The sequence below is a fragment of the Pollicipes pollicipes genome, unplaced genomic scaffold, assembly GCF_011947565.3.
Source record: "Pollicipes pollicipes isolate AB1234 unplaced genomic scaffold, Ppol_2.1 Scaffold_4295;HRSCAF=5057_pilon_pilon_pilon, whole genome shotgun sequence".
Taxonomy (NCBI): Eukaryota; Metazoa; Arthropoda; class Thecostraca; order Pollicipedomorpha; family Pollicipedidae; genus Pollicipes; species Pollicipes pollicipes.
Window position 1 is genome coordinate 20,996,998 of NW_023596461.1, and position 13,209 is coordinate 21,010,206.

The window sequence follows — 13,209 nt, forward strand, 5'->3', positions numbered from 1 at the left end:
AGGTGCAGCGCAGCCGCAGGCACGCGGTGCCGGACATCGGCTCGATTGCGGCCTCAAAGTTTTGTGTGCAAGGAGTAGCCGCTGGGCCATTTCGTAGCGCGGTGCTCCTGAATTTGAATAACGCAGGACAAAAGCATCAACCGTAATTTTGGCAGAGCTTAAAATGAATGCACAGGTTTTGCTCATTGCAGATCGAAGCCAGTGACCTGAGCAGCTATATATTATCGATACACAGCGTCACCCAATGTCGGCGAAATCCATGCGTCTGACAGATTGCGTGTCGGTTCCGTCGCAGTGCGCTTCGTCTGGCTCGCCGGTCCGCAGCGGCCTCCCATCGCAGGCTCAGCAGGCTCGCGAGGACATCTTGCGGCAGAAACGGAAACCTTCGCAGCAGCGGAGACTACAGCACACTTGTTGAAATGGTCCCGCTTTTATTTTGCGCTTGGTTAATACGTGTACAGTAGAAACGGACGGCGATGACGGGGCAGGCGTGTGAAGAGGTACCCTTTCCCGCTGTGGCGATTTGTATAGAGTTTGTACAAAACGAGTCCATCGTGATGAAAATATGAACACTTAACAAATGTGCAGTTGTAATAAAAAACGTAAAGCCAGCCGCCCAGTGATGCATCCGTGCGCATAGAACATTGTTCGAAGAAAAAAGGTTACGAAAGCTACGGAAACGCAAAGAGCACACCGCAAATTACTCCCCACATGTCAAACACTGAAAGTAGACATAGATGCGTAAAACACGTGACCATCGTACCGTAAAGAGAGACCATTGCAAAGGCGAATCGATCGAATAGCATTCAGAGACACGGCGTCACCTTTGACGCACAGATCCTACAGCACAGGTAGTGTTCTAAAACGCACTCACTCAAATTGCACTGATGAACATACTACCGCAACGAGTTCCGAAATCAACACGGAATAGCCGCGTATTCACCGCTTACCACTCACAACAACCAAATACAAACATGTCAAAATGGGTCAAAAGGCCGCTTCACAGCCACCAACCGGTCATAGGACCAGAGCAGGTCACGTGCACTACAAGGAGGAGCGCCAGAAAAGTTGTGCGGCAATTATTTGTACGTTGTGTTGGCGCACAGACGTCAGACAAAGTGCATTCCATTCGCCATAAAGCCGCATCTCCTGGAGCAGTTTGAGCAAGCAAAGGTCAATTAATGTCTTTAACCGGTGAGTAAAAGATTGAGCCAATCAGCCAGCCAGATCCATACACACGACTAAAAACCAAGGCACAGCAGCACAGCAAAGACTGCATCAAATTGCGTTTGGGTCTGGGCTGTCCAGGAGAAGTCATTTTTTAATTAACGTCCGGTTTTTGAACGCGCGGTACGTCCCGCCCGGACGCGCCAGGCGCCGCCGCGGCTGCAGGAACGGCTCCATGCATGACCGCACGGCGGTCGCTGCCCCGCCCTCAGGCGATGATGTGGGCCCAGTCGATCAGAGGGTCGTATGTGTTCCTGTGATCGTGATGAGTCCGCTGCAGCTCTTGTCTGAAGAACTCGACAGTCTTCTTGATTCCCTCAGCGAGGGGCACCTGTCGGGAAAAATAACGGAAACCTAATTGTCCCGTGAGGCGACTTGATACCACACTTGTTTTGGACTTTGTTGAACCTGCGACCGAGTGAGGGAATTAAAAGTTGAGCGTCTCAGGGATTCCTTTGGAATCCGATAAGATCCAACTTTTCGGTACCAAAGTGGTTAATTTGAAGCAAATCAAAATCAAGCAAAGTAATGTTACTGGATTGTATTTGTATTTGTATATGAGTGTTAGCACGCAGATTTTTTCTCCACCTGCAGTGACTGCAGCTCATCGACTGGTCATCAGAGGTCATACACTGTCAGCTTCGCAAGTCTTGGACTCTGCAGGACTTGCAGCATTCGTCTATGACACGGTAGCGATATTAATGGACACTTCGGTACCGCTTATGTCAGATTTGAACAAGCCCCAAAAAATAAGAGCCGATGATGCATACTGACGTCGACCAGTCATGATGGCCTTTACCAGCTAATCTACCATACCTTGACTGAAGCGCAAAAGAATCATTCTAAGACATTAGGAGACGTAAGTCGATGTCCTCTGGCTCGTTGTGTCGGGTGATGCACAACTGTTGGCACCATTGGCCAGGGCTATGGATAGATGATTGTGACAGTTCCTATCTCGATTGAGTCAGGACATCTTGAAATGGTACCCATCTAAACATTCCCAGTAAATGGACTTCTGAGTCAGAGCTCGCGCATCCGATCGTGTCATTGCCATTTCAGATACACAATTTGGTGACGAAGGTTAGCGCTCCAATGTTTGGCACGGTCCGTGCCTCGCTCCGACGTCACCAGACCTTATCGTGGACACTGCCAACGGCTGCAGGTCATGCCTGTCGAGGCCAAATAGAGAGCGCCGAAATCGACCCGGACTCGCCTCCCCAGAGGCGGGTGGATCGGACGATAAGCGTTTTAACCAACTGATGTATCGGGACAGCTAGAGAGACCCCGACCCTCAAGCGATTGCAGGTGTCCTTGAAACACCCGGGCGGCGCCGCGTTGACAGAAACGCCAGATCGCGCTACCATGTGTCGCATTCATTGCTTAATCATGCGATCGCCATTCGAGATGATATCTCTCATAACTTAGTTTGCAGGTGTTCAGTAGTTAAGGAAACTGTTCCCAGCACCTCCCCTCCTAAACCGGTTCTCAAACATTTGTGCGAGCCGAGTGCGGATCAGCGGCACGCAACAACACTCTTATAAGACAGTAGTCTACCACCGTCGCCGAAATCCAGTGCCCCTGACCGACCTTGGGCTCCCAGTTGAGCAGTTTCTTAGCTCGGCTGATGTCGGGCCGGCGCCGCTGCGGGTCGTCTTCCTTGGCCTCTTGGTACTCCACGCCGCTCGTGCGGCCAACAGTCTTCTGGATAATGCTCGCAAACTCTGCCGGAGTGCCGGGAATGAGGTCGACGGATAGCAATGTTCAACGGCGCGAGAGGCTCCGCTGAAGCAAGCAACAGTCTTTGAAGGCGTTCAGCCAGCGAAGCAAATTTTGGGGGTCACACACGGAGTTAGGAGACACGCCTAGTTTTGCCTGCCGCAGGCCGACCTGCAGCCAGCACACGGTCAGCTGCGGCCTTACCCTCGATTGTGTGCTCGTCTGGGTTGCCGATGTTGACGGGGACAGCGTGCTCGGACTCCATCAGCGCCACCAGACCCTCCACCAGGTCAGAGACGTACTGGAACGAGCGCGTCTGCTTGCCCGACCCGTAGATCTGCAACAGAGGCCGATCCGCTCAGGCCAGATAGACGGCACTGAAGAGCGGCACGAACAAGTGGTCTTCCAAGCGCCAGATATGAACGATTCGTCAATTGCATTTTTCTTGGCCTTTCTCGCCGCACGGCTCGTGGATTCGCAGGATTTGAATGACACCGAGTCATGTATGCCTGGGTGACATTGATACAGTCTCCCCAAAACAGCCAGCACATCTTCGCGGGCGCGTAGGTTAAAAATTCCAGGACCTCAGATCTTAAGGGCAGGGCTGTGAACTGCATCGAGTAATCCTCAAGATGGTTTTTTTCGGTTCAAAACCCCATATGTAAGTACTCAAAAGCATTGCAACCAATCTTTGTACGTTCTCGGGCATACCGAAAGACCAGTATATATCTCGGCTATACCAATCAAAACCACCAGGTAACAAGAACACCAAACCAAACCATTTGACCGACTCGTACCGTCAACTTCTTGTTTTCCAGAGCCTGCAGGATGAAGTTGCTGACCACCCTGCCGTCGTTGTTGTGCATGCGGGGCCCGTACGTGTTGAAGATGCGGGCGATCCTGACGCTGACGTTGTTGCGGTGCATGTAGGCGAATCCCAGCGTCTCTGCCACCCGCTTGCCTTCGTCGTAACAGGCACGTGGGCCTGCAAACGACGTGACGATCTCGCTCATCTCTCCCGTTACTAACCGGTCACGCTAGGCAGAACAAGCGATAAGTCTTTAGATTCCGCGCTGGTCATCACAAATCCCGCCATCATCAATAAAAAGACCTAACATAAAACTACGCAAGAATTCCGGACATGCATCTACACGACTTGGATGCAGACAACTGGCACCAGTCTCTTAATCTAGTCTCAGCAACTATCGTCCACACTTCATTGTTCATGGGTTAAACGAACTGCGCATGGCGAATGGACAAGGTTTAAGCTGTGTTGATACAGTCATGAGAAGACACTGCGCCTCACCAGCTCCCCCCCCCCGTCCCTAAGTCGACCTAGTATACGTACCGATGGAGTTTACGTTGCCCCAGTAGGTCTCTGGCTGCGGGTGCACCTCGGTAGACCAGACATACGTACCGATCGGGTTTACGTTGCCCCAGTAGGTCTCTGGCTGCGGGTGCACCTCGGTAGACCAGACATACGTACCGATGGGGTTTACGTTGCCCCAGTAGGTCTCTGGCTGCGGGTGCACCTCGGGGTCTCCGTAGATCTCGGAGGTGCTGGCAATCAAGATCCGCGCACCCACGCGCTTCGCCAGGCCTGCAACACCGGCCCAGTTGAAAACACTACACAAAGCAGCTGAGCAAGGCATCGAGCGCATGCAACAGGCGAAATATAACTTGGTGCCCTGTGAATCAGGCCAAGTTAGTAAGAAGCTTGATAAAAAAGGACACCACCCCAGGGGAGAGACCTCTGGATACCCACGAGCATAACGCGACGACGGCATTATTACGAATCGGACGCATCCAGTCGTGTTTATATTGGAGTTGGACAAATCGCCTGACATACGTAATCTGGTAGCATAGCTATGTAAACATAAGTAAAGCTAAATAGAACACTGCAAGCTAACTACCAAGAACCGCGCCTAATAATGATCACAGGCAGTTGAGGCCTTGTAGCGCGCAAAACTAGTGTGCTCGCCTCTAAACACCTAGAGCGAAGCGCCGCCCGCATCCCTGAAAACTTTTCAAACACTGGTCAGTACTTGAACCCTGCCGTCTGATCCGTGTTGTTCGCGAGGCCTGCGCTCGTGTGACGGACAGGCGGCGGGCTCACCGAGCGTGTTGATGGTGCCTCGCGGGGTCTGCGCTCGTGTGACGGACAGGCGGCGGGCTCACCGAGCGTGTTGATGGTGCCTCGCGGGGTCTGCGCTCGTGTGACGGACAGGCGGCGGGCTCACCGAGCATGTTGATGGTGCCGATGGCGTTCGTCTTGATGGTCTTGACCGGGTTGGCCATGTAGTGAGGCGGGCTGGCGGGGCTGGCCAGGTGGTAGATCTCGTCCACCTCGGCGTAGTACTGGTTGACGATGTCGTGGGTGACCATCTCGAAGTTGTGGTGGCCCAGCCAGGTCTCGATGTTGCGCTTGCGACCCGTGAAGAAGTTGTCGACCACGGTGACCTCGTGGCCGTCCAGCATCAGACGGTCCACCAGGTGCGAGCCGACGAAGCCGGCGCCGCCGGTCACCTGAGGAGAGGTGGGGGGGGGGGGGGGGAGGGCGACATTCAGGTCACGGCGGGGCAGATCGCCGTGTGAAGGCCAGGGACGGGCAACAGGTGAGACACCCTCCAAACAGAGGCCGAGTGGTCCACGGATGAGGCGCGCTAGAGATTCAAACAAGGATTCAGGCGTGACGTAGATCAAGTCATCGCGAACTGTATATGACTGCCTGCATCATGATACGGCCAGCCACATGATGCAAGATATTTCGCCCTATAAGTATGTCAGCCTCCTGCAGGAGATGGCGGCAGGCCAGGACATGGACCAGCATACGGCAGGGCACGCAAGACAGGCCCGGGCAAGGCACCAAATGGCGGTTTTAGAAAAAAAAACAGTGGCAGGCTTGCATATGTAACCAATCTTCATGGATAGAAGAAGAATTATATATCTAATAGATGCTTATGCATGGCAAATACTATCTTACAATACAATAGGTTAGAATTGCTGGAAAAACTTTGTTCAGAGCTATAATTTTTCTTTAATAAAATGATGCAATCTATGTCCCAGGAGTCGTAAAACGTGGATCTCCACCGAGCCATACCAGGATCCGCTTTCTGTCCTTGTAGCTGCGGAACTTGACGGGCGGGTACCTCGCAGTCAGCTTCTTATCCAGAGTGTACATTTTCTCAGTCACAGCCTGGATGTGGCTACGGCACAACTCTATGAGGTTTTTCCGGCACTCGGTTTGCTGAAACAAATGAAGATCAAAGTGGTGGAGCGTGGATAAAAATGGAGCATACAAGTACTGATGAGCTGATAAAAGGCATCACACTCTGTTTGCTCGTAACAAGTTTTCAAAGCAATCGAATAATTGTCATAAACTGCAGATTAGGCCAACTGAACAGAAAGTGAGATTTCACAGCAAAAATGGCATATAGACAACAGACGCGAACTAGCGACCACTGGAGCCCAAGTACAGGAATGGATCATGCCCAATATAACGACACAAACACACGCTATAAGCACTGCTCGGCATGGGTGCCGATCCCGGAGATCCATCCAGAAGGCGTGGACCAAAATCTTTCTTTTTAGAAATGTTCCACCCTAGCTGAGAGCCAGCGCATGAAAGCCCAAGCGCGGCTGCCACAGACCTGGTGACTGTCGATGCCGGAGGCTTCGCAGTCGTCTCCATAGTGCGCCGGCGGAGCGGTCTGGATCCTCCCCGCCGGCGGCCGGGCGGGGCACGTCTGGTCCAGCCACGAGGCGAACAGGACAGGCACGGGGCGCTGCCCCACAGTCAGGGAGGCCACCTGGCTCGGGCGGCTGAAGATGGACACTGCAAGGCACGCGGGCAATACTGAAGAGCCGCACTCGACGACGTCCGCGGCGGTCGGCTCGGGAAGTGCGCTAGTCGTTTGGCTATTGTGAGACACTTGTAACATCGACGGAGTCAATGGTACGGTAAGCACCGAACACAGTCGGGAATGCGTTTCAAATCTACACTCCGTGCGTGACGTTACGACGAGCCGAGCAACAGAAGACACCCAGGTGATCAGCGGCGAGACTTTTTGTAGGACAGACACACATTTTCGTTGGCGGTTGTCTGGAAGTGGTGTGAACAGAGTCGAAGAGGACAACGACAACCCTTCATGCTGCAATGGAGGGCGCGAGTTCTTACTGCTTTAAATCCTGAGGCGTCTTCGCAAATAAGAAGGCAGGCATCTATGATCAATCCGACCTAACGACCCCCAGAAAGTGGTGTGAACAGAGTCGAAGAGGACAACGACAACCCTTCATGCTGCAATGGAGGGCGCGAGTTCTTACTGCTTTAAATCCTGAGGCGTCTTCGCAAATAAGAAGGCAGGCATCTATGATCAATCCGACCTAACGACCCCCATGCCTCGGGAAAGTATCCTTCACGTAGAAAGATCCCCAGGTTCAGAACAGGGCAACAAATCCGATGAACGTTGGACGCTTCCCGCGAGAAATAAATGATCAAACCTTAATGATCGAACATCCCACCGCACAACAACGCGCATTATTCAAGATTTCCATGGGTGAAGTATGCGCATATTATATACATATATATATATATATACATATATAATATATATATATATATATATATATATATATATATATATATAATATATATATTATATATACATATATATATACATATATACATATATACATTACATATACATATACATATACATATACATATACATATCAATATATATATATATATAGTTCAATATATATATATATATATATATACGGATACGGCAATATATATATAATATATAATATATTATATATATATATATATATATCCGTATCCGTATATATATATATATTGCCGTATACATACCGTATATATATATATATATATAATATATATCCGTATATATATATATATATATATATATATATATTATCTATATATATATATATATTATAATATATATATATATATATATATATATATATATATATACACGAATGCATCCGATTGGGAGCCGCTCCAGCTGTGGCTACTCAAGCTGTGTGCTCATTCGTGCCGCATGCACAAAGACCGTTGCACGAACTTAGCGTCACGGAAGTTGCGACAACTTCGGTCATTCAGCGCGAGCGGCCCGTACCAGTCACCGCTTACAATCAGCCCAGCGGTGGCATTGCACGGAATGACACGCGAGCGCACCGTTCCCTTTAATCGCGCCCATCGGTTGAAGGAAACAGTTTTGATTTTGGTTCTCAGCTTCAGCCAAAAACCGAATCAATCGTCGAAGCCACCTCCAAGTCATCCTCCAGAGTACTTACGAGCCAGCAGCACAGCGAGGACGGCAGCGATAGCGGGCGACCACTCCCTCAGTCGATCGGTCAGGGTCGGCAGACGCTCCGCCCGCCCCCGCTCCGCCCCCTCGCGCTCACGCCGCAAACGCCCGTGACCGTCCATACCCGCTGGCCTTTCCCTGCACGACTCGTGCCCCGGGTACCGGCAGCTCCCCGACGCCATCTCGCCCGGGGCCGCGCTGGAGGCGGACAGGGGCGCGTCCAGGCGCCGCCGAGTGGAGGCGCACCCAGCGCATAGGCGGAGGCAGGCTGGAACTGAGGCGATGATCTTTCATGGCGATGCTCAGCCTGTGTGGCTGCTGCTTACGGGCGAGACGGGTTTGCACATGTGGCCTCAGGATTGCGATCATTTTTCCGTGACTGGCGACGCCCTTGAAGGAATGACCCTGCCACTCACCGAATCCTCAGACCTCTGTCCACATATTTCAGTGGTTAAAGTCTGTTGTGCCTGTTGGAGTTATTTGGTGTATGTTCGGATGGTCGGTGTCTTTCCCGGCTGTCCCCATTCACACGGGTTTCAAATGCAAACACCTTTCGCAACGCAGCTTATAAAGCGGCCAACTTTAACGGGTTCATTCACGTACAAGTCTTCGCAAATGCAGCGGTAGGCTTAGGAACCAGCCGGAATATCAGTCATAGTCTCAATATTTATTGCAGTAACTGGCGGAAACTGCACACTGACTGCGTGATGCAGCAGTATCTGCTCGGAGTTGATGTTATGCCTTCGACGCCATTTAAAAGCAGAAACCGGAAAGGCACTAAAAGTGGCCGAATCAGCAGGGCAGTTGGACAGTTTGCTTGGCATCGCCACTGCTCCGATCTTCGTCCGGCTCCCACATTTGCCTGGTATCGCCACTGCTCTGACCCTCGCCCAATTCCCGCCGAACTTCGCCCCCCCCCCCCCTCAAAACAAGCGGTATGCGGCCTTCGGGGCGAGGGAAGCCATGCGTAGAGGCTAGCTGGAGACGGGGTCGCTTCCTGGAACCGGCATGCCCGGAAGGGTGCTGTGGCGCGGGCGGCACAGGCGCTAACGGAGGATCGCCCTAAACACGAACAGGCGTCGATGAGGTGAGGGCGGCCTTCGCTGGGAACACTGAGGATGAAACGTCACAAGCATTTTTGAAAAGGCTGATTAAAAGAGTATCGTATAAGGCAGCATCATCTGTATTGCAGCGACTGATGCGCTTCCATATCATAACGAAAATTTAGGGTGAACAAACACGCAAAGAACACAAAACTGAACTCCCAGCGTTGCAGTTCTTTGCACTGCCATTTTATTAGCGAACTCTACACTTATAAACACACGGTACGGGGCGACTGGTGGCACCTAGGTGACGACCATGCCCGCTTCATTATTAATTATATGATAAACATGTAACAAAAACATTTCTTTCTTTGCAGATATGCAGTGATCAGCAGGGAGTGAATAATCCGTCAGCCACTAATTTGCGGGGGCTAACTTTTTCGTTAGCGGATTGGCGTTTCTGTTCACTTGGAAAGCTGTTGGCGGACCAAATAAGCCTCCTCTTAACTTGGCTCCGCTAGCTTTAACTTCGCTAGCATTGTTTTGACGTTGAGGCAAATGAGTGGTCGTCCGTGAAGTACATTGCGGAGGGGGGGAGGGAGGGGGATAATTAGGGGATGAGTAGAGGTGAGGGGGCATGGCGCATGACGGAAGTGTAACCAGGAAAGAGGTGGAAGGTTTTGAAAATTGTTACGTTGCGCTCTGGTGTTATCATAAATAACGTTGAAATATTTTAAAGCAATTGAAGCCTTAAAGCTGGGTACCGTTGGCTTCTTTCCATACCAAAGAACACGCTCAATTAAGAGTCAAACGGATAATACTTTTTGGGGCGTTACGAGGGGGAGAGGCGGGGGGGGGGGGGGGAACCCAGCATAACTACTAACCAGTGCGTAACCAGAGATAAAGGAGGGTTGAAAATGGCCAAAAATGCCCAACATGATTTATGAGTGGTCCCCAAGAGGACCGTTCCGTAGAGGGAAAACTACCTTTCCAATAGCCTTTCGTCTAATAATTATCCATAAAATTATCCATCTGTGGTTACCAGGATCGAAAATTATCCTCGAGTTTCTCCTCACGTACATCATTAATCCACCACATTTTTTTTCTCTCAAAAATACCCATATTTTAGGCCCTCTTGCGTAATTTCATATTGACGTCATCCAGAGCAGAAGGCTGGAATAATGTGCAAGCGCATTGGAAATATCGGCATCAAGGATATTCTGAAACATAATGATCAACAGGGGTGTGATGTTATCATAAGTCTACACTTCGTCGCATTTGGATGATCACTGGCACACACCTCCAAACATTGTTTATGATAATATATAGGCATGTGAAGCCTGCCAGCCATTTGGAGACCTGCAACCATACCGAATTTATTTTCAATAGTACCGCAACCACGACGATTTTTGTTAGAATGGCCACCCAAGTCGGCATATCCCCCGACACGTGAAAAAATCAAGGCAAGTAAATCTGCAGCTTGATGTACTGTATTCGTTCGTGGATCTCAAAGTTGATCCATTTAAGGGAAGCTTTCCAATCTCTGACGGCTTGGTGAATACACCTCACCCAACTTATGTCACGATTTGCATGCAAAGCCAGATTTTTTATGTTCACTTATCCGCTTTTATGTCATGGCCATGGCGATAGCTTTTGGAAATGCAGTTGGGATCGTTTGAGAAAAACGAGACATCCAAGTCAAACTTGCATCTGGACGTTCTGAAACACATCCAATGAGAATAAAACATATCGAATGAGAATACGACATATCAAATGAGAATAGAACGAGCTTTCATACCCAAGAACCGGATGCATCGTTATCCATCTGCGGTGGCGACGCTGGGTTTGACCGCATCACGCGACCGCCGCTGTCTGCAGGCCAGCCAGAGCGCATCCCTGCCCAGCGACCCCAGACTTGCTTCAGACAGGCCCCGCGACAGACAGTGGCACAGGCCACCGAACCAGGCGCACATACCTTGGGCCGTATCGGACGGCCAATCGACAGCAAAGTGTCGTCTCAGCCTTTGATCGTGCCCTGCACGTGACTACATCTTTCCTCAGGATTAGAGGGAAGGCACCAGCCCAGGTGCCACATCTAGCTTAAAACGAAACACCCTGTAGTTCGATAACGATAAAACACACTCATCAAATGAAACTATTAGCTCAGTGATGCTGTTGATGCATTACGATTGAAGTATGTTAGACAATACATGACATTTTTTAATTTTTGGTGGATGCTAATGGATAACTTCGTGCTGGAACCAAATTGTGTAGGTGGCACAATCTCAAGCAGCTGTCACATATTCGAACCCCATACGCCTTAGTTACACTTTTGATATCTTCCGAGGAATGATACCAAATTGTTAAAGCTTGACGTGGTGTGCAATTCTACAACGGTTTCATCTCCCGATACTTGATATAAATAGGGGCCGCACAAGGCATTTGGAATCAATATTTAACTCAGTCTGGGTGGCTAGGTATCCGACCGTTGATCTCCGAAGCTTGGCGCTTCATCAAACGACGGGAAACGCCGGCAGGTCTAAACTTGTTTGGCATATGCAGGTAGCTAATGCCAAGACCAATAGCAAACGTGAGGAACTTAGCCTGCCGCTGCCACTTGTTAGCGCACATGTTCTGTCACAGAGCGTGACGAACGCAACGGACTTGGGGATTTTTCCAAGCACACGGGATTACAGCCTAACACGTTGGATTTCTTTACGAGGGTGGGGGAGGGGGAGTGGTAGGTATTGACCAGGGGAGGGGGCGCATGTTGTGACTTTGGATCCACGGAATATATGAATTTACATATAACGTTGCATTAACGAAATATCATAAGTTGCGTTCACCAGACAAGATTTGGCTAGCAGACTGGAACCGATTTATCCCCTAGTTCCGACCATCCGAGTGGTGAGGTTCACCCAGCAAGTCACTCTGAGGAGCCATGACCCCAACGACGCTTGAACTGCTCATCCACGTGACCCGAATTCCAGAGGAAATTGTGGTCGTAGAAAGTTGGTGGGGCACACCCTCCCCCTGCGGTGGATGATGAGGAACGCACTCTAAGGAGCTCAAGAGCAAGCTTAAAAAGGAAGTGGTGCTGCGGACAGCGATAAAACATCGAGTTTTTCAGGCATTTGTGGCACAGAATGGCTCCCAAAGTTGATGCGTGAAGCGAGGCAGAGCGACGGAAGATTAACACTGCAACTGGCGCCGTTTTCCTTTTACCATAAATCGATCAGCCTACGTTGGAAACGAAGAGCAAATGTTTGCCAGAACAAACAGTAAACTGCTGGTACATGAATGCACCCAGTGCCCGTGCTATTTGCCAGCGAAGAGACAAGCCGAAAGGAGGTATTCGTCTGCCAACACTCCAATGGCACCAGCAGGTCGTTTTGCTGTCTCAGCATTGAACTAATCCGGTGACCCGTGACCTTCAGCCAAGTTCGTGTGGACATGCGGACTGTCGCAATACGGCATCACCAGCGAAGGCTATACCGAGGAGCATCGATTCTACACCGCTGTTGAGCCCCGCCGGCGTCCCACTCGCTGTCATTGACCACCAGGCAGCGGTCAGCCAGGCTGGCGACAGGCGGTCTCCAGCAGCGGAGCGGACGCCCCAGGCGGTGACCTCACTCCGCTAGTGTGCGAGCTCCGCGCACAGCCGGCTCTGTCAGGTGGGCCTCGGCGTTTGGTGAGGGACGGGGTGGGCTTACCCAGCTCCGTTTTAGATATCCCTTGTAGCTGGTTTGTTCAACGCTGTCGTCTTTGGGTCTAGCGCCTTTGGTGTTGTTTGTTTTGTCACTTGGAGTACGGTGTCGTGACAGTGCCTGCACCAAGGTGACTGAGACACTGTCACGACGTGGATGCGTTGGTCTTCTCGACTGTAA

The 13,209-nt window shown here is 50.6% G+C and overlaps 1 protein-coding gene across 1 annotated transcript; it reads right to left on the reverse strand.

Moving 5' to 3' along the window:
* Window positions 1-298: 298 nt before the first annotated feature.
* Window positions 299-8,411, reverse strand: LOC119096913 (UDP-glucuronic acid decarboxylase 1). Its single transcript, XM_037219918.1, has 9 exons — window positions 8,266-8,411; window positions 6,594-6,778; window positions 6,044-6,190; window positions 5,184-5,469; window positions 4,430-4,543; window positions 3,741-3,928; window positions 3,148-3,280; window positions 2,815-2,948; window positions 299-1,558 (listed from the first exon to the last, which is right to left on the reverse strand). The coding sequence occupies exons 1-9, from the start codon at window positions 8,399-8,401 to the stop codon at window positions 1,436-1,438; spliced, it is 1,446 nt and encodes a 481-aa protein (XP_037075813.1). The 5' UTR covers window positions 8,402-8,411; the 3' UTR covers window positions 299-1,435.
* Between the last annotated feature and the right edge of the window lie 4,798 nt (window positions 8,412-13,209).